At 49.0% G+C, this 20,281-nt stretch overlaps 1 protein-coding gene across 1 annotated transcript; it reads left to right on the top strand.

Annotated features, from left to right (window-relative positions):
* Positions 1-965: 965 nt before the first annotated feature.
* LOC144148555 (neprilysin-11-like) lies at positions 966-19,621 on the top strand. The gene is made up of 5 exons (XM_077680074.1): positions 966-1,544; positions 8,159-9,358; positions 11,089-11,388; positions 13,751-14,013; positions 19,204-19,621. The coding sequence occupies exons 1-5, from the start codon at positions 966-968 to the stop codon at positions 19,619-19,621; spliced, it is 2,760 nt and encodes a 919-aa protein (XP_077536200.1).
* The last annotated feature ends 660 nt before the right edge of the window (positions 19,622-20,281 follow it).

Here is a 20,281-nt window from a genome sequence, read left to right as displayed (position 1 = left end):
AGTCGGTCACTCTGGCTTTGCCCAGGGTTGCCCGATACCGTGGTCCATTGATCGTTAGGCTTATGATGTTGTGGTCGGAGCCCAAGTCCACGTCTTCGCACTGCCAGGTTACCGCCGCCGTCCCTGCGAGCCACGATAGGTCCGGCGTGGTGTCTCGGCTAGCGCTGTTCCCCTTGCGGGTGACGACGCCAGGTTCGTTCAGGAGGGTCAAGTCGTGGTCCTCCATGGCCATGGCTAGGCTTTTTCCTCTCTTCGATTGATGTCTGTAGCCCCACGTTGGGTGAGGGGCGTTGAAGTCGCCGAGGATCAGGAGGATCAGGCTGATATTGAGGAGAGTGTAGTATTGGGCGAGTTGGTGATTTATCTTAACAATACAACGCAACAGAAACAGACTTAAGCTGAGGCACACAGGACAAGCGCTGACTTCCAACTGAACTTTTATTACAGAAACAAGCTATATTTATACACACGCATGCGCTCACCTACGATGAAGCATTCGACCCGATAAGTAATCTATATCAGCTGTGCCGGAAACAGACCCCAAAACAGACCCCAAAACAGACCCCAAAATGATTATCAGCTCCCTCGCGCTCAGCACGTGTGTACATTGAGATAACAAGCTAGGTTGCTTCGTTTCGCACGTGTAGATACTCAAGTTCCTTCGTGGACAGGGCTATGGAAGGAGAGCTGACACGATCTTCGCCTAGCCTATACTGATTTCCGCAGCCTCCACAATTTCCCTTGTGCTATATATCGGTACGCTATGTACCAGGCTAGGGTGCACGTGCCCACGAAAGACGAAGACGAAGTCCCGGCGCGCCAGAGCGTGCAGCGGACTGACGCCATGTTTTAGCCGCAGCCAGCGGCTGGATTCTTTTCTGGTTCATGTAATAAACGGCCTCCAGACTTGACGCTGGCGACGAGGATGACCAGTTTTTAGAACTGGCGCATCATACTACAGCGACATGGCTACGCACGGCTCCATTGAAGAGTTTTCTGGTACGGGCTCGGCTTCGTGGTCGGAGCGGCTTCAATTTTACTTCGAAGCCAACGGCATCTCGGAGGACGCTCGCAAACGTACCGTTTTGCTGACGCTTTGCGGACCGTCTACGTACGAGACGGTAAAAGCACTGGTGGTGCCTCAGAGACCGAGTGAAGTTCCTTTCAAGGAGATCGCCTCTCGCCTGCGAGACCACTTCGACCCCAGGCCTTCTGAACTCTACAGTCGCTGCCACAACAACGCGACCAGCTACCAGGAGAGTCGATCACGGCTTACGTCGCCGCCCTTAAAGACTTTAGCGGCGCAGTGCAATTTTGGCACACCGGTGTTGGCGGACGCAGCGCAAGGAGACGGATTGGGGCCGCAGGCAACAATGCTCCCCCTCGATGTCATGTTACGCGACAGATTCGTTTGCGGTTTGCAAGATGCCTATCTGCAACAACGTCTCTTCGCCGAGAATGATTTGACGTTCCAAAAGGCGCTGGACATATCGCTACGCGCGGAAAGTGCCAAGTTGCAACAGCAGAGCATCAAAGGCAGGAAGGTTGGTCACATTGAGAAGGCGTGCATAAAGAAAGGCAAGAGACCACAAGGCTAGACCTCACAGTGGTAAGCTACACGCCACCATGTCTTCGCTGCGTCTGTGCCTCAAAAGCACCTGGTCGAACTTCAAGTTCACGGTGTGAACCTGGTTTTCGAAGTGGATTCAGGAGCATCGCACTCCATAATCAGCGAAAACAAGCCACCCTTTCTTCTAGACACGCCTGTGGCTCTGCGCACGTGGTCGGGGGAAGGCCTCCAAACACTGGGAACGGCTGTGTCGAGGTGCAGTACAAGAACACGACCCAAAGCTTACCATTGGTGATTATGAAGACACCTGGACGCAATCTTTTAGGACGCAACTGGTTCGAGCCGCTAGGCATCAGCATCCGTGGGAGGAGTGCTGTAGACCGAGAAATCGAGCGAACGGCGGCTGAATGTATTCAGTGCCAACAGACCCGGAGAGACGACCCTAGAACTCCTTTGCCTACTTGGGAACACCCATCGCGCCCTTGGCAGACGCTACATTTGGACTTTGCTGGACCGCTCGAAGGTCGAATGTTCTTGGTCATCGTAGACGCGTACACCAAGTTGTTGGAAGTGCGGTGCGTCCCAAACGCTACTTCGGTAACGGTCATTCTGGAGCTTCGTCGACTGTTTGCTACTTTCGGAATTCCGGAGAAGCTCGTTTCTGACAACGGCACTGCGTTCGTTTCAGCCGAGGTGACCACCTTTTGTCAGAGGAACGGAATTCGGTAAATCACAAGTGCTCCATACCATCCGGCAGCTAACGGCCAAGCGGAACGCATGGTGTACGAACTAAAACTGGCGCTGGCACGAGAGAAGAGTACGAACATCAATCTTCGCTTGGCCAGGTTTCTTTTTAAACAACACTCCACTGTCAGTTCGTCAACAGGGAAAAGCCCAGCACAACTGATGCTTGGTCGGGAGTTTCGGACAAATCTACAGCTGCTAATGCCTACAAGGCCCAACCTCCATCCAGAACACTCCGAAACTTTGAAAAAGGATTGGCAGCCACAGCAGCAAGTTTTCACAAGGAACTTTGGCAATGGGCCTCGGTGGATTCCTGGCGTGCTCCTCGAGAGGAAAGGCCTTCGCTCGTGGTTTGTCCAGGCGTCTACTGGACCGGTTCGCAGACACCTGAACCATTTACGCGTAAGGCGGATGGAGTACCCAGGTCAGCCGTCTTCTTTACCGATGCCATTAGCCCTGGACACGTCGAATCCAGACCTAACCCGGAACGAGAGGCTTGATGCTGAAGATAGCACAACCGCTGGCAGCACTTCTGGAGAACAGCTATCGCCCGGCAAAGCAGCATGTCTTCAGCCAGCATTTCAACGGCGCACAAATCCACCGAGGAATAGACGTCGTCCTGCAAGATACAGAGACTCCAACTAGCAGGGAGAAGGAGTGCTATATATCGGTACGCTATGTACCAGGGTAGGGTGCACGTGCCCACGAAAGACGAAGACGAAGTCCCGGCGCGCCAGAGCGTGCAGCGGACTGACGCCATGTTTTAGCCGCAGCCAGCGGCTGGATTCTTTTCTGGTTCCTGTAATAAACGGCCTCGAGACTTGACACCTTGTCAACTGGTCACAATGATGCTGAATGACTTGGCATTCGTCAAATTTCGGAGTGCATTTCTCGGTGGTGCCCTTGCAGTCTCGGCAGTGTATACCTAGGTGCCCTCTCACCCTTTTGTGGACGTTGTTACTGTGTTCTCTGAGCCTTGTGTTCAGACACCTGCCCGTCTGGCCCACGTACTTTTTGCTGCATGACAACGGAGTCTCGTAGACTACCGACGTTGTGCATGCGACAAACTTCGTTTTGTGCTCGATGGAGCACTTGCGGGGTTCCTGTTTCGGGAGGTACGTCTTTTTGCAAAGGGCCGCCAGTTTGCGAGGGGCTGAAAAAAGTACTTGCACATCAGCGACATTCCCTATTTTCTTTAGCATATGGGCTACATCATGTATGTAGGGAATCACCGCGACCTTCCTTTTTTGTTTTTTACGGAATGGCCGTGGCCTCACCGTGTGAATAATTATAGCTTGTTTCTGTAATAAAAGCTCAGTTGGAAGTCAGCGCTCGTCCTGTGTGCCTCAGCTTAAGCCTTTTTTTCTGTTGCACTGTATTGTTAAGATGATATTGAGGGCCCGTTTGCCTCGAAAGTGTGGGCCTTGGAAATGCTTGGAAGTCCTAATAATTTGATTCAATGACTGCCCCGTAGCTGTTAGCATCTAACCCTGTTTTTCCGCGTTTATTTGTGAATTTACAATCAATAGCTAGATTTTGTAATGAATCTCAACAACCGTGAACAAAAACCGTACCAAACCTTACCAACCCTGTCATATTGTAGTGCCAAAACGGAAGAAGAAGAAGAAGATGAAGGAGAAGAAGGAGAAGGAGAAGAAGAAGGATAACGATAGCATCAATTGGAGACAATGGATCTCAGCCTAGAAAAAGCGCTGAAGGAAAGGGGAATATCTTTTGAACGACCAGACAATGCGCCTACCTCGCCAGTGCACCACTCGTTCTCTTCAGCAATTGTGAGTTTACCCAACGAGGTGGTCTATTAGGAGAAGATCGCGCCACTAGAGATATAAGCCGGAGTGAACACCGCGGCTAAGCACTCCCGACTGCGGAATGTTTTCGTTTTTCAGGGCCTAATTTAGTTTACCTTACTCGGAGACCTTGAGCACAACTCAACAATATTGTGTAGGTTCACATAGTGGAAAGCGTTGTGCTAAATTAGCAACTCAAAAGAACCATACATGGCAGTACCAAAACACGCTTATACCACCCGTAGAAAAAGTCTAATGAATGTAAAACTAAAAACTACCGGTGACGTGCCTTTGTCGTGAAAAAAATTCTCAGGATGCTTAGGATATTCGTAGTGCGAAAGCAAAATCCAAGTTAACCGAGCAATCACCAATAACACGGACGTAATGAACTAGAGTGCGAGGCTGGGCGAGTTGTTACAGATCCATGGAAAAAATAGCGCAAAGAACAAGACAAAAATAAGCAATGAGGGGCACTGTCAGCGTTCGTCCTTCTCTGTTTACTTTGATACAGCTCATCACGCCGTATTTTCGTAGTAATGTTAAACGTCCGCGCTCGATCTTGACACAAAGAAATCAGCGGCTTACGGCTGGCCTCTACTAACGAACTTGGAAGGTTGTCTTTTTCTCTCCGCCGCCGCGCGACTCCACGGAGTCCATTGGCCCGTTTCGGTCACGTGGTCGGTGGCAACCACTTTCCGTACAACTACTCGGATCTCCCCGTGAGCGGCGGCTGGGACCGTACGACAATCGGATTGCATCGTCGCTTTCATAGTTTTTTTTTTTCCATTACATTGGGTGCTAAAACGATATGTAAAAAAAAAGAATGTCAGGGTGCTGTGCTTTTGGCTGCAGCAACAGCAGGGAGTCTGGAAAGGCACTTTTTTTCTATTCCAAGCGGCAAGGCAGATGCGAAGCGACGAGCAAAATGATTGATTGATTGATTGATTGATTGTAGGGTTTAACGCGCCAACGCAACGCAGGCGACGAGGCGCGCCGTGGTGGAGGGCTCCGGATTAATTTTGACCACCTTCTCGCTTTGCTTCTCGCCTCCATCGAACTAGCGAAATGGATACACTGCAGGATGCGCCTGAGCGAATGCGTCCCCACAGGAGATACCAGACTGTGCGACGACTTTACAGAGGGCTTTACAATTGTTTCTTTTGGTATTTATATCAAGTTAGACCGAGATGGGTGTTTGTGACAAAACGGGATGGTATAAGCGATCAAGGGCGAAAAAGTTGCAGTTGTACGCAGTCGACTGCGAAGCTTACGGCAGTTATGACGCTTTAAAGGGACCGTGCAACACTTTCGATAAACCCTTTCACTCTTTCCTTCGCGTCTGGAAGCACTGCGAAAGCTGTAGTTATCGCCAGCACGGAGCGGCACTGCGTGATTTGCTCGTCGCAACAGATACACCTTCATTTCTGCTTCGATTTTGTGGCTTTATTTTTAAAATTGCTACCGAAAAGCGTTCATTGCTGCAACTGAAGGAAAACCGGCCAACGGTCACTACATGGCCTCAGTGACATAATTCCAGTGGTCAAAGAAGGCCAAGACCGGGAAAGAGGGAAAAATATTTTGAGCGAGTTTCCAACTTATCTGATAGGCATAGAGCAGTAATTTTCGGCTGAGGAACTTTGCGAAGTACCCTTTAATCTAAGTACTGGGTGTGTTGTGTGACTACATTCTGCAGGCATTTAAGATCTCAAAAAAAGCTGATCGCAGGGTCCCTTTAAAAACGTTGAATCCATTTTTCTCGTTTTTGGACGCTTCATTCAATCCCTGTTCCTTTTTTTGTGTTCTGGACCTCGCAGTACTTCCAAAAAATGACGCAAACGCATTATATTCGGTGCGTGTACTTTTTCAAAGGGAACTTTTTAGTGTAGCTGCTCTAGACCAAAAGGGGCGGCACGATGAAAGGGCCTGTAAATTGGAAGGTCGAATGAGCATAGGATCCTTACTAATGCCAATTACGAAAGCAAGCACCTCGTGCAACAATTTTACAAAGCACGCGCTGGGTAAATCAGGAGGCTGAATGCATCTTGCAACATGAGCGGATAGAAATTTTGATGACTATTTAAAGCTAATATTGTTATGGGAAGCGCGAGTGGGCGCTGGTGCATATCTCCTTGGGGCACTTGCGACGACGACGAAGCAGTGGATAGCACGGACTCGTGGCTCGTGCGAGCCTGGCCGCTTGTACATAGATCGATCGCATCGCTCTGCGGCACGATCATGTAAATATAGCGGTCACATCTTCAATGCTTCGTCTCATTCGCCTTGCTGCCACTTAACAATATGAATAAGCTGGAACATCTTGCGATGCACGCTCAATAAACCATAAATACGCTCCGCTTAATTGGCGTATTCATGGGAGGTTGTGGCTGTTACTACACTAGGGTGGCCAATCCTGCTCTGGTGAGGGAGTGCGCTACCGGCAATGGTCGCTGGGGTCAGGCCGCACCCTAAGCCCCATTCTGCAATTCCATCAATACGCGGATTTAAAAAAAAAATGCGGTGGGAATTGTCCGGAACCGGGATACGAACCACGGACCTTCTGCACGCAAGGCGGCTGCCCTACCTCTACGCCAGCGCTGCCTCACCGCGCCACTCAGCTGACAATGGAACGGAAGATGACGGGTGTAACATTAAGGGACAAGAAGAGAACGGAGTGGGTCGGGGAACAAACGCGTGCTAAGGACATATTAGTAGAAATCAAGAAGAAATGGACGTGGGCAGGGCATGCAGTGCGAAGGCAAGATAACCGTTGGTCATGAAGGGTAAAACAGTGGATCCCTAGAGAAGGCAAGCGTTGCAGGGGGCGGCAGAAAGTTGGATGGGCAGATGAGATCAAGAAGTTTGCGGGGATAAATTGGTCGCAGTTAGCACAGGACCGGGGTAATTGGAGATCTATGGGAGAGGCCTTTGCCCTGCAGTGGGCGTACATAGGCTGATTATCATGATGATGATGATGATGATGATGACGACGACGACGCTCCGCTTACGTGTATGGGAAACGCAGGCCCCCTCCGCTTCCCCACCTAATTGTTCTCTAACGGAGTGTTATTTAGCTGGATCGAAGCCTACCAAAGGTGTCAATGATATGTATAACCTCTTTAAAGTTTTGAACATTAAAATTTCTTTTGAATTGTTACGTTTGCTCCCCTAATGTTCTTACATTTTTCGGAGCCGCTCTTCTCCTGAAAATGAATTCAGGGTGCGCCACTGGCGCATACTCATAACCCGTGTTATCTGTTCACGCGATAGTACGGTTTTTGTGTATAAATAAGTGTTTTCTTTCTAATAACCTTTCAGTTGCGAGTCAGCGCTGTGCGTCGTCCCCTCTTTAAGAAGAAGAAGAAAGAAAGTTTATTTCATTCTTTGCATACAATACAATTTTACCACCTGGGCCCTAAGCCAATCTTGTGCGGTTTTTTCACCGTGAATCTGAATCTGCACCAACTAGTACAACATGCAATCTGACTTCATAACAAAAATGTTCGTTGATATGCGCCCGGAAATTTGGAACAAAATTTCGTGTACGCCAATGGTGCATATGTTCGCTGATATGCTACCCCCCAACCCGCCGCGGTGGCTTTTGAGTGACCACAAATACCCCTTCTTATATTTTCTTTTAAATGAAGTTTTGGTTTACAACCGCACAGGGCAGAACCAGAGACGCGAATGATTCCCCGTCGAAGGAGATACGGTTATGGATTAGCTAAAAGACTTTCGGCTGTTGACGCTCCGGTTGGGCAGAACGGGCAGTCGGGAGCGGAGCGGTCCGTCAAAAATGGTCAGCCAAAGCTCTCTATTGTGTCGAGCCGTCTCGGTTCACCGCCCTCCCCCTCAAACTTTCACCATACTTTCCGCCGCTTTCTTTCTTCTTCCATCTCGATTGTTTTCCGTGTCCCCTTCGTTCACTCGGCTACAAGGAGGGACGACGGCGCAGTGAAACCACAGGCGCGCGTACGTAAGTGCTGCGCAGTAAAACAGCAGGAGAGTAACGCACAGTTTCTACCCTATTTGATTACAGGCGACACCAGAAGGAGTGTCTGAGAGCTTCTCTGAGGTTGGTGGAAGCCACCACGTCGCCACAGCAGCAGGCATCAGCGGCGAATGGGGAATCGCTCTTGGGGCCGTCTTTGTTGGCCTCTTGATCGTCTCCGTGGTCGTCCTGGTGCACTTCAGAAATAGCGGGACTGGACGTGGCAAGCCAGCTGCCTTCAATGTGTGCTCCTCCGAGCCGTGCCACGCATATGCTACAATTCTACGGGCTTCACTCAGCGACAGCGTTAGCCCCTGTGATGATTTCTACGCCTACGTATGCCAGGACATCCGGCGGCGTGGGGGCAGTTCAACTCTGCCGTTCCTGACGCAGCGGCAGCTGCTTAACGACACCGTGGGCACATGGCTGCGTAGTAACAGCTGGTCAAGTGATCCCGAACCCACCGAGAATGCGCCGTTAGTGAGGCAGCTGTTGCGAAAGTGCATAAGTAGCCACGAGTCACCCGATGGTTCTTTGGAAGATCTGCAAAATTTCCTAAGATCCATGAACCTCACGTGGCCCCAAATTGAGACGACAGGTTCGAAGAGCCCAGACACGTTGGAAACCCTCACCCGGCTTTCGCTGCTGTGGAACGTAGACATATGGTTCTCGCTCAAAGTTTATCACGTCGATTCTCTCACAGGAAAGCCAGTTTTCGAGCTACGGAGCAGTCAGAGTTACCTTGATTGGGTTTTGAAGCGAAAACTACTACTCAAGAATGGTGCCTACCGCCCATTTCTGGTATCATACGTGAGAGCGTTCGGTGTTGTACAAGGCATAGGAAACATTATAAGCAGTCTGAATGAGCTTGAAGAGAGTGTAGTAGCCATCTTGGGATCATCGCTGAACCCAGGTCACCGACCAAAGTTCGTAGCAGTGCGCGTAAAGAGCATGGCACTAAATGACTCAGACGCACCGCCGCTTAACTGGGCCTCGTCGATAGCACGTAGTTTCAACGTAAGTGCTTCTTGGTTTGATAGCGACAACGTGTGGGTCGAGCAGCTGACATTTCTCAGCAGCATCAACAACCTTCTGAAAGCGGAGGTTGAAAAAAGTAACCCGTACGGTCTCGCTATCGCTTGGAGTGTGGTGAGAGACCTGGGACGCTTTGTGGACGGTGGGCTGAGTCAATTATACGGCATGAACACCCCAGACGCCATCGTCTACTGCGTCCGTAAAATAGAGCAGGTGAGTCTATCTCCTTGACACATTTTCTCGACGTGAACCGCGTTTAGCTGTTGGTCTGTATGCTTCCATTGATGCTGTTCTGGTACGTCCACAATATCCAATGGTGTCAAATAATAGGGCTGAGTGCTCTTTACGCACTTATACACGTAAACGAAAAGCGCTATCACAGTTTTATTTACTAACCTAAACTTCCAAGAAACAATCACTCGGCCTACTTTTTGCAATTACAAAATACGGGCGTTGTTCCTAGAACACCCAGCGTATACATCAAGTAACTCTGGCGTATACCGCGGCTGGAAGTAAGAACACCCATAACGAGTCAAAAATAAAGAATATTGCCTCAAGCGAAGATTTTTTGCTCGTTGTATGAACATATAGTAATAATAAAAAAATTCCCCCGCATTTCCCCGAGGGGGAGAATGTGAAAGTGCGAATGCACGGTTGTCGGCCCGCTTGCGGCGCTTGCGCTCGGCCCCCGCAGCCCACCGCCTCGCCGCCTTCTCTTCCATCTCTGCCATCGGGTTTGTAGTATCACGTGTACACCACGCAGTTATCAAGCCGCTATAACGCCGCTGAGTCGCCAACGCACGCCGCTGACGACGTAGTTTGAATGCGTTAAAGATATAAGGCGCGTCACTAACACTGATATCACCGTCGCGTCCGTGGCTTGGTCGGTAGAGCGTCGCGCTGCGGCCGCAAAGTCCGCGGATCGGAACCTGGCGCCGGATGCTGTTTCTTTTTTAAATATAGAGGAGCACTGCGGACGCCGCCGCCGCCGCCGGCGGTGGATGGTTTGGGGTCGCTTATAAAGTGCATTCGCACTTAAAATTCCTCTGCTTTTTTACAGCAGTGCGAGCGGAGTAGTTCAGGTTTTACAGTAGAAACTGAAGCTTTCCGCAGTCTCACAGACGCACCTCAGTAAAGTCAGACTGCCTAACAGCGTCTCCCTGTCTTCAAATTTTGTTGTGAGCGGCAAAGGCAACCTAAGAAATACACAGATCAAAGACTTCTTTTCTTGGAGTGCAGGGTTCATGGTACTGATAACTTTATTGTTCATATAATTGCCTGTTTAGTAGAACTGGGCGTTATCATTTCCACCCTCCTCATTTTTTGGTTTACTAGATAAATTATGAAGCCGAACTTGTGCATTACAGCTTTAAAACGTTAATTACAGTCAGATGGCTTAAACTTTTGTCGTAAGACTCGTGAAGGGTTGGTCTCTTAAACCACTGGTGGCCAGACAGAGAGAGATAGAGAGAGAACGATTATTAAAAAAAAACGGGGACGGTAGCGGAGAAAACGTGTTCGGAGCGGTGGGTGGCCATCCCAGTCCGGTAGGCCACGTGCCGGGGCTGCCATCCTAGCCCGAAAGATCAGGGCCTCCTGGTCTTCGAGCTGGCAGCTCTACCAGGACGCAAAAAATATTAATCTGAGGCAGTTTGATTGATTGATGGGTTGATTGATTGATTGTAGGTTTCAAAGCGCCGACGCAACGCAGGCGATGAGGCGCGCCGTAGTGGAGGGTTCCGGATTAATTTTGACCACCTGGGGACCTTTAACGTGCGCCGAAATCCCATACACACGGGCGTTTTCGCTCTCGCCTCCATCAGAAAAGCGGCCGCCGCGGCCGGGAATCGAACCCGCGACCTCGTGCTCAGCAGCACAACGCCTTAGCCACTGAGCCGCCACAGCTGGTCTGAAGCAGTTTGTCACATGCTGATTCTCTTCAGGTAACGAGGCCAGCTTTAACCCTCCCGCTGTACGACAAGCCGAAAACGGACAGACTGTTCCTCCATGTGAGTAGGATATTCCGGTACGTGCAACTCGCCACATCAGAGGTCGTTACTTCGAACATCTGGATGGACGGTGGAACAAAGCAGCGCACCCTGTCCGCTGCACGCCGCCTCGCCCTCCGCTTTCCTTTGCCGGTCAACTCGAGAACGGGCAACTGGAACCAAAGGCTATCCCCGCTTGGCAACAACCGCAGCTTCTTCGAGGAGTGGAAGGCTGCGCAGGGCTGGATGCAAGAGGTAAGACATGTACTAGAGTGGCACTTCGTGTTTACCCTCCCTTTCCTCGCTTTCAGCGAAGCTGTACATGGGCAGGATTCAGTGTATTTTTTTACTTCGTTAAGAAAACACTCTGTGCCTTGTGTTTGTTGGCAGTGTAATTTTGATTCTGACTATTTTTTTTTCTGGCCACCTGAGGCGACGCCATAGATTTTCATACTGATACACACTAGAGGGAAATCTGGCGCCGCTGTCTATGGGAGCCGCGATTCGGCGAGCGTTCCGTCATGTACCGGGCAGGCACGTTCCACTTGTCCTTGGCATGGCTCATGAACAGGCTGAAAAGTTGGCTCTGGCTGCAAAAAGCAACAATATTAGTGAAGGTTCATCAAATTTGTTTTGTTATTATAAAATTGAACCTCCATAAAAATTATTTTCTAAGTGATTATGTAGAAGCTTCATGCACGATCAGCAAGAAAAAATGTTACCCTTTTTTGCTGATTTTGACTTCGAGACAAAAAAGAAGCCATATGGCTATATAAGCCAAGTAGGCGAGGAACGTCGCTAGCGGCAATGGCGCCGCCCACGGCGGCCCCCGACTGCAGCGACAGATTTCCCTCTAGTATATATTAGTATGTAACTCTATGGATGACGCTAGTCTTCCACACTAGAGCACAGTCCCGAAGCATCACGTCCCTATGAAGCGCAAGACGTTTCATATAGCGAGGCATTCGCCTTTGTGCGTTTGTTGGTTTGTTTGCGTACGTGCTTGTGTTTACTTTGGTGCCAACAGTTTCAATGAAGCTATGAAGACGAAATGCAAGTTTACTTCACTAAAGAACGACTTCCTCCCGATAACAATGATAGCAAGAGAAACTGGACGCAACTATTTTGTCAGCTGCTTACACTTGACGCACAACAGACATTCGGTATTAAAGGACTCGTTTTCGGTGTTCAGAAAAATGAACAACCGTAACAATTGCGGGAAGATTAGTTTCGTGGCTGCGACAATCCGAAGCAGTGTTATCTATTGCAACTAGCATTTAATTGCAAGCTTGGTTGTTGACCGCTTCTATATCCGTCAAAGGCCGCATTGGCACCGGAAATTATTTGCCAACGAGCGTGAATTTTCAGCACGTGAGCAGAAGCTACCAAGATAGAAAATTCCTCACTTGGACTTCTCTATATATTATATAAATAGAAAGAATCTGCCAATGGTTCGAATCCGATGCATGGTGCCGGCACGATTTCGAACTAAACTGGATGGGCGTATGAACTAGGACATTCCGAGCCCATTTCACTTTTAATATGGAATACCATACAGAGACTTGGACAGAGACAGAAAGAGAGAGACAGAAACTTGAAGGCTCACTAAGAGGATTCAACTTAAATTGAGAACGACTCAGCGGGCAATAGAGCGGAAGACGATAGGCGTAACATTAAGGGGCAAGAAGAGAGCGGAGTGGGTCAGGGAACAAACGCGTGTTAAGGACATATTAGTAGAAATTAAGAAGAAGAAATGGACGTGGGCAGGGCATGTAACGCGAAGGCAACATAACCTTTGGTCATTAAGGGTAACAGAGTGGATCCCTAGAGAAGGCAAGCGTGGCAGGGGGCGGCAGAAAGTTAGATGAGCAGATGAGATCAAGAAGTTTTCGGGGATAAATTGATCGCAGTTAGCACAGGACCGGGATAATTGGAGATCTGTGGGAGAGGCCTTTGCCCTGCAGTGAGCGTAGATAGGCTGCTGCTGCTGCTGCTGATGATGATGATGACGACGACACTCCGCTTGGGTGGTGGTGGTGATTTATTAACAAAGGAGGGAAGAGAAAAGGCCTGGGGATATTGTTGAACTCAACGGGGAGTTCACCCTCATACGCCCCAGTCCAGGGAAGGGGATTGGGGCTTCAAAGGATAGGAAGAGAGAAGGGGGAAGAGATGAGCGGGAGGAGAGTGGGAGATAGTCCATGACTCGATGGCTACAAACGCAGCGCTAGTCCTGTTGTAACCAGGAAGTTGACTAGGTGCTGGAAGACCTCCCGTCGGATGGCGTCCGGTCCCGTGGGGAACAGGAAGTCTTCTAGCATGTGGCTTGGGGCACCGAGTCGCTGGAGTTCGGCCCGGAGTTGTGCCCTTGCGGTGTCGTGCTGCGGGCAAGAGCACAGCAAGTGCTCTAGCGTCTCGGGCTCTGGGCAGTCGGTGCAGGTGGGGGATGCTCGGCGGCCTTAATGGGATTAATGGGAGATTAATGGGAGAGGCGTTTGCCCTGAAGTGTGCGTAGATAGGCTGGTGATGATGATGATGACCATAAAGAGGAACTGCTCCATAAAAGCCAAAGGATTACTTACTCGCGCGATATTTCCCGCATGTTGGTGGATACCAGAGGCTGTTGCTTCCGGACAGCGCCAGCCAGGCGGAGGATACCCTTGAGGAACCGCGAGCAGCCCTGGACCACGCAAAAGCCTCTGTCGGGCTCAACCTGGCGACTATACAACCGCCACTGTTCGCGCCATCGTTGCCGGTGGCCGTAAGGTTCGGCGGACTTGGGCGGATGTTGGCGCACGAGCTGATGCGCGCTTTGTTCGGGGAACTTACTGCGGGCAATGTGTCGAAGCCGGCCGACTCCTGGCCTTCCAATGCTGACGAGTGAGTGCGCCTCCCAGGCCTGTTTCATTTTAACACGGCAATGTTAGTTATCTCGTTTTTGAAGGTAAGTTGCGGTTTATGTGAACACAGAGACGGACACGGGAAAAAAACGTATACTTTCACGAGAAGACGGCGTACCGAGGTAACGTGAAGAAGTTACCTCGGTACGTCAAAAAACTTTGGTCCCTGAAATCTAAAATTTTGTACAAAATGGCGGACGAATCATGGAATAAAAGCAGACAAGAGGTTCGTGGAGTAGACTCAAGTTTCCCAGACACGTCTCAGCAAACAAAAAGAAGCAATTGAGTTAAAAAAATTAACTGGGTGATATTAAGGGCGATGCCCCTTACGGGCTGGGGCTGTTAGCGTCTCCTGTCGTCGTCGTCGTCGTCGTAATCGTCGTCTCATGCAGTCACGGTACTAAAACACTGGCAAACTTGTTTACACCTCCCTCTAGTACGTAAAGCGTACTAAAAAAACCCCGGGACACTTAGTACCGCCTCGCGTTGGAGCGCGTCGTAACGCGTACTAAAAAACAACAACAACAACAACAACAACAACAACAAAAAAAAAAAAAACAGGACACTTGTTTAAACCTCGCACTAGATAGCTTCGTGCTACAAAGACAAGAGACGTTCAGAGCAAAGCTGTATACCTCTTCCTCTCAACGATTTCACCTCCGTTGGCAAAAACGCCAAGGCGCCAAGTACACGTATACACTGCATGCTTCAGCCCTCACCAGGTTTCACGTAAGTGGATGTGGCACGGGATTTCTTGGTCTATGTAAGACTTACACCAGTGACCAGCAGAATGCCCTGCGAACGTACTTTGGTGACTCAAACTGACGAAATTAGAAACTACGCGACCTGCAACGTAAGTTCCCCATAAATGTCCTCCTTCCTTGACGATACGAACGCAGGTATGGGCCGTCACATAGTAACAGAGTCCAGCAAAAGGTGCAAATTCAAAAGAATAAAGGTTGACATAGTGAATGCATTCTAGCCTTCGGCTTAAGAGACATGCGTGCGGCACAGAAGCCCGCATGAGTAATCTAAAGTCGCTAATTACGGAACTAGTAATTAGTGTTGTGTCAATGTGCCGTTTTGTGAAATGCTCTCCTTGCTTGCCGATGCGAACTTGAGTTGGCGCCGATACATCGTAACCGAGAAAAAATGCGGAAAACAAGAATGACAATAATAAGACACGCTAGGCTATTGGACACTGATGCTGTTGCAATCATTACATCGTAACAAGTCAAGGGGTTTTCTGTATTATTTTTAGAATATTATGGTGCCCGAGGCATCGCGAATGAATCATTCAATCACGCCCGATACTACCTTCAAAGGTAAAAAATATTTATAAGTAGCCTAAAGCAGAGGTGAGCAACCTTTTGAGGCTGAGGGACAGGTTTCTTGTAGCCGACACTGCGGGGGCCGGCGAAAAAATTGGGGCAGGGGAAGGGATGTCGGCTGACAGGTAAATAGGAACAAATCGGCGAATTCACAATAATACACCAAACTGGAGTACGAATCATGTTTATTTTCAGCATGAATGTCACAAGGATGCAATTTACAAATATGAGTTAGGAGCATAACAAGAACTCTTTCATGCGACTTCAGGCGCTGAACATTCTGAGCTTGCCCGCAATGAATTACATCAAAGTTGCAAGTCGTGGAGGTCTTCATCGGTTAATTGAGAACGAAAGTTTTAGTTGATGAACATCGTTATTCGTATGCCTTATTTCCCCCTTCCCACATTAAAAAAAATTGGCCGCGTGTCTGCTCCTTTTGTTGCAAATGTCGTCAAAAGACGGTTGTCTTTACCGACTTTTGCCAAGTAAATGCCTCCCTTCGCTTTCCCGCTCACCTCTCATGTTGTTCCTCTTGCGTCGCGCTCCTCCCAAGGTAAAGACGCCAAAGGTTTGCTTAAACATTTTAAATTTGCCGCGTTCCATTGCTCCAAACCGGGTGTCTCGATGCCAACGCTGCCGTACGGCGAAGACGCGCGTGAATCGAGGCGCCCTACTTCCATGTTTATAGAACCGCGTTTCCCTAGTCCACGTGCGTTCCAAGCAGAACGTGGAACCTATCTAGTGGAACCTTTCGTGATTGATTGATTGTAGGATTTAACGCGCCGACGCAACGCAGGCGATGAGGCGCGCCGCAGTGGAGGGCTCCGGATTAATTTTGACCACCTGGGTATCTTTAACGTGGGCCGAAATCTCGTACACACGGGCGTTTTTGCTTTTCGCCTCCATCAGAAAAGCAGCCACCGCGGACGGGAATCGAACCCGCGACCTCGTGCTCAGCAGCGCAACGCCTTAGCCACTGAGCCACCGCGGCGGGTCAGTGGAACCTTTCGTAACTGTTGCCACTTGATTTCTTCAAATGCCGCCTGAAGCTATATGGCGCGGGCGACAGCAGGCGACGGCGGAGTGATATTTTTTCTTCAGTTGATGAAGTATTTAATCTCGCCAAAGTCAAGCATGTATGATTTTTTATAAAGGAACACTGCAAATATCACTTCTGTATTTGCTGTCTTATATTTGCGTAATGTCTTGTTCTTCTTCAACAATGTTGACAAGTATGAACCTTACACCGGACATAGACGGGTAGATTTAGCTGTGACTATATAAGACTATTGCGCAGGCATTGTTTTACTTTGGCCGCGGGTGGCTAAATCGAGTCACAGACAGACAGACCAAAATTTCTGGGTTTAAGTAGCCCAAGAAAGACAATCGTCTTTAAAAGAAGGTTCTGTGCATGCGTTGAGTGCTTGATTCAGGAGGCCTAGAGTTAGAACCTCGCGGGAACTTTTTTTTGTGATCAAATTTGTGAGTTTGGACCCATTTTTTGGACCCATCGAAAGGAAGTAAAAGTAGACGTTATGTGGCGCAGTGTGAAGATGGGGACAATGCCAACTGGAAGCGTGTTTCTTTGTTCCCGCCTTACCCCATTTTATGTCAAAACTGCCATGTCGGCCCAGCAATGGATCCGCACCTGCATAGCCCTTATGGTCACTTGCTTTGGCGGTGTAAGAACGTGCGAGGCATTAAAAAAAAACTGTGGTTGGTTCCTCTATCTTAGGAATCGGTAAAAGATGAAAATGAAATGTGCAGCAAAATATGCAGCTCAGCATGATTTGTGGGTCGGCGGCTGTCTTGTGGGTGTGCTTGGTGAGCGACGTCCTGCTGGCGGGTCGCCTCGGCAAAGGTGTACCGGCGTCATTTCCCTGACAGATATGACGTCAGTGAAAGCTTGGTTTATCCCGGCATAAAACACTTTCGCGTTAAAATATCAAACCAGAAAACGAACAACACTAAGTATAACGTACTCTTTAGTACTAAACGTTGCTTCCCCACAAGAAGACCCCGTGTGCAGGGGTGCTGCACCATTTACAGGCCACTTGCTTCGTTGTACTGGCGTCATTTCCGTGACGGATATGACGTCAGTGAAATCGCCGTGTATCCCGAAATAAAACACTTTCCTGTTAAAATAAGAAACAATACGCGACCCAAAAAAACTGCAGCAGTCCGGCAAAACTCGCATCGTGCGCACTGTGCAGCGCACCAGGAGACCGCCTTCCGGGACAAGCGGTGAAACTTCCGGTGGGTTCAAGAGCTCCCGTTTTGGATAGCGCCGGTGCACCATCCAGCAAAACCTAGTAGAGATGAGTGAGCCAGCCTCTAGATACGATATGGCAGGGGGAGAGGGCGGGCGACGTCGTGACGGAGGCCGCCTAATACTGTCGTGGGCCGCAGGTTTCCTACGCCTGGCCTAAAACAAGTACCTGTTTGCAGTATCAAGTTTCAAACATTAACATCATACTTCATCTAAGCACAATCATTCGGAATCCAACCTCAAGCACTCATTGTTCCTACCTGAAAAAATAAAGTATTATTTCACAGCAAAGATACATAGAACCTCATTATAAGACAGGGTGCTCTAATATTTTGACAAGATATTCTATAAAAGGTGCGTACGGATGCCTCGCCTCGCTCTTGTTTCCGAATAATGGTATGCAACTATGAGTTAAAACAGAGCAATCATTTACTGCTCTACGACTTATCATATGGGTGAAGTTCTACCTCAATAACGGAATTGAGAGGACCTCAATAACTTATCTTCCAGTAGATATAGTGCCTCTATTTGGCGTTTTAACATTTTAAAGTACGCATATTCTTAGGACAGCTACTGTCTTTTCGCGCTTCGAACAGAGCCTTCCAAGGGGTCTGGATCATTAATTATGGTGGGACCTTAGTTTAACTCACTCATTTATGTACACTTTATTGAATACCTCTCATAATGATTCAAAGATTGGCCCCTGAAGCGAATGTGAGATTGTGATTTTACATTGAGGGGCCTTGTACCTACCCGATAATTCCCTTTTTCAACCTTGAGATTTTCACGGTGACAGAAATGGCGCTGCGAAACTGAACACCAAAATTCACGACTGAAAACGATGACAAATCATCTTCTACTTTACTTCAACTATATTAACCATACCTGGTCAAAGCTGCGAAACTGACCGGCATTATTGAACACTCTGCGCGGAAGATTATCAGTTGAAACAACAGGAGAAAGCATGGACCTAAATTGTTCGGTTTGGAATTTGTGGATGCGTCACTCCACTTTTACTTGTAAAAAGTGTTTAAAGTTTGGTGAAAAAATTGGGCCCATCTCCCCGCGAGGGGGACTCGAGTAAATGCGTCGCATAGGGGGTGGGTGTATTGCGTTAACGTTTAGTGTTTTGGGAGTTGGTGGTAGTGAATGCGTTGTATCCGCAGCTTCTTGACGTAGTTTGAATGAGTCAAGGATAAAAGGCGCGTTCGTAGCCTCCCATTCTGTGTCGGCTTTGTGGCGCAGTGGGTAGAGCACCATGTACATTGCGTTCCGCCCGCAGGGTCGAGGGATCGAAACCAGGCGCCGGATAGTATTTTTTTTATATAGTGTAGGGGGAGGGGTGCGGACTACGACTACCGACGTCAACGCGGGTGACATCGTGAGTTACTGAAATGCTCTGCATTTAAAACCACCAGAAAGTGCCACAGTTTGGTTTACGATTTACGGAATGTAACACAGAGGCATGGCTACTCACCTTTCAGGCGACCAAACGATGCTTGTAAGTGTGAGGTTTGCTTTCTTTGAGGAAATCCTGCACTAAGGCTATTTTTCCCTTGTGCCAATGCAGGCACTACGAGGGCCGCTTAGCATGCTTTGCGCGGTCCTACGGACGCTACCACGTGACCCCTGGGAGGATCCCCTTGGACCCCGAGCGCTTCTCCGACGTCGCCTCTGCGCCGGTGCTATGGGATGCTTTCCGACAACAATATCCGCCGTCATCCTCATCGGCCCCAGCATCCGAGGACTTCCGGCTCCCAGGCATGGAAGCAGTTGACGGCAGGAAGCTCTTTTTTCTCGCCTACTGCCTGACCCTCTGCACCGAAGATGAAGATGCAGGCTCTAAGTCGCCGGGGGACTTTGACCACATGCCTACGCCACAGCAGCGCTGCAACGTGCCGCTGATGCACTTGGAGCAGTTTTCAAGTGCCTTCAGTTGCAGCAAAGATGACAAAATGAACCCGGCGTCGAAGTGCTCATTCTGGTGAATACGCCATGATGGACAGCCGAGGCAATGAACGTCTGCACTGTAAAAGTGATGTTTATGATTTTGTGTCTATATGTTTAGGCATTTATTTGCACGAATTTCGTGTCAGCTCTGGGGGCTGAATATAAACTCGTCGTGAATTATTGCTTCACCATTCATAGATTGCTCTTAGCATGAGGCCCTTACATACACATGGTTTCCACGCCAAACAGCTTTAGCAATCAACAATATCTAGAGTGGTTTGGCTGACGAGCTAGTTTGACATCATAGGCTACAGCATCGAGGTTTGACGTGATGGGTGATGCATCATGGGTGACATCATGGGTGATACGTGCTCACTCGCACGTTAGTTTTCAGTCTGTGACCAACAGCTTGCCTTAGCGGGGTATGTGTCATTTTAATCCAGGACTGTCCCTTCTACCCCCTATACAACACATGAAAATCTGAAACAGGAACAATTAAAAATTTAAAAAGAATGGCGAAATGTAGAAGAAAAAAAAACAAAGCAAGAAACATACTGAACTCTTCAGGATGACGCAGATATTATTTCTGCATCCAGTTTTCCACCGTGGAAGGGTAAATTGTGGGTCACCTTTGTTCTGTTCATACATTCTGTTCATACATTGAAACACCATAGGATTGGCGTGCACCCTGCGAGGGA

The sequence above is a fragment of the Haemaphysalis longicornis genome, unplaced genomic scaffold, assembly GCF_048455015.1.
Source record: "Haemaphysalis longicornis isolate Haplotype H1 unplaced genomic scaffold, Haemaphysalis longicornis Haplotype H1 scaffold_8, whole genome shotgun sequence".
NCBI classification, from domain to species: Eukaryota; Metazoa; Arthropoda; class Arachnida; order Ixodida; family Ixodidae; genus Haemaphysalis; species Haemaphysalis longicornis.
Note: the sequence above shows the minus strand (reverse complement) of the source record. Positions and strands in the feature narration are given on the sequence as shown.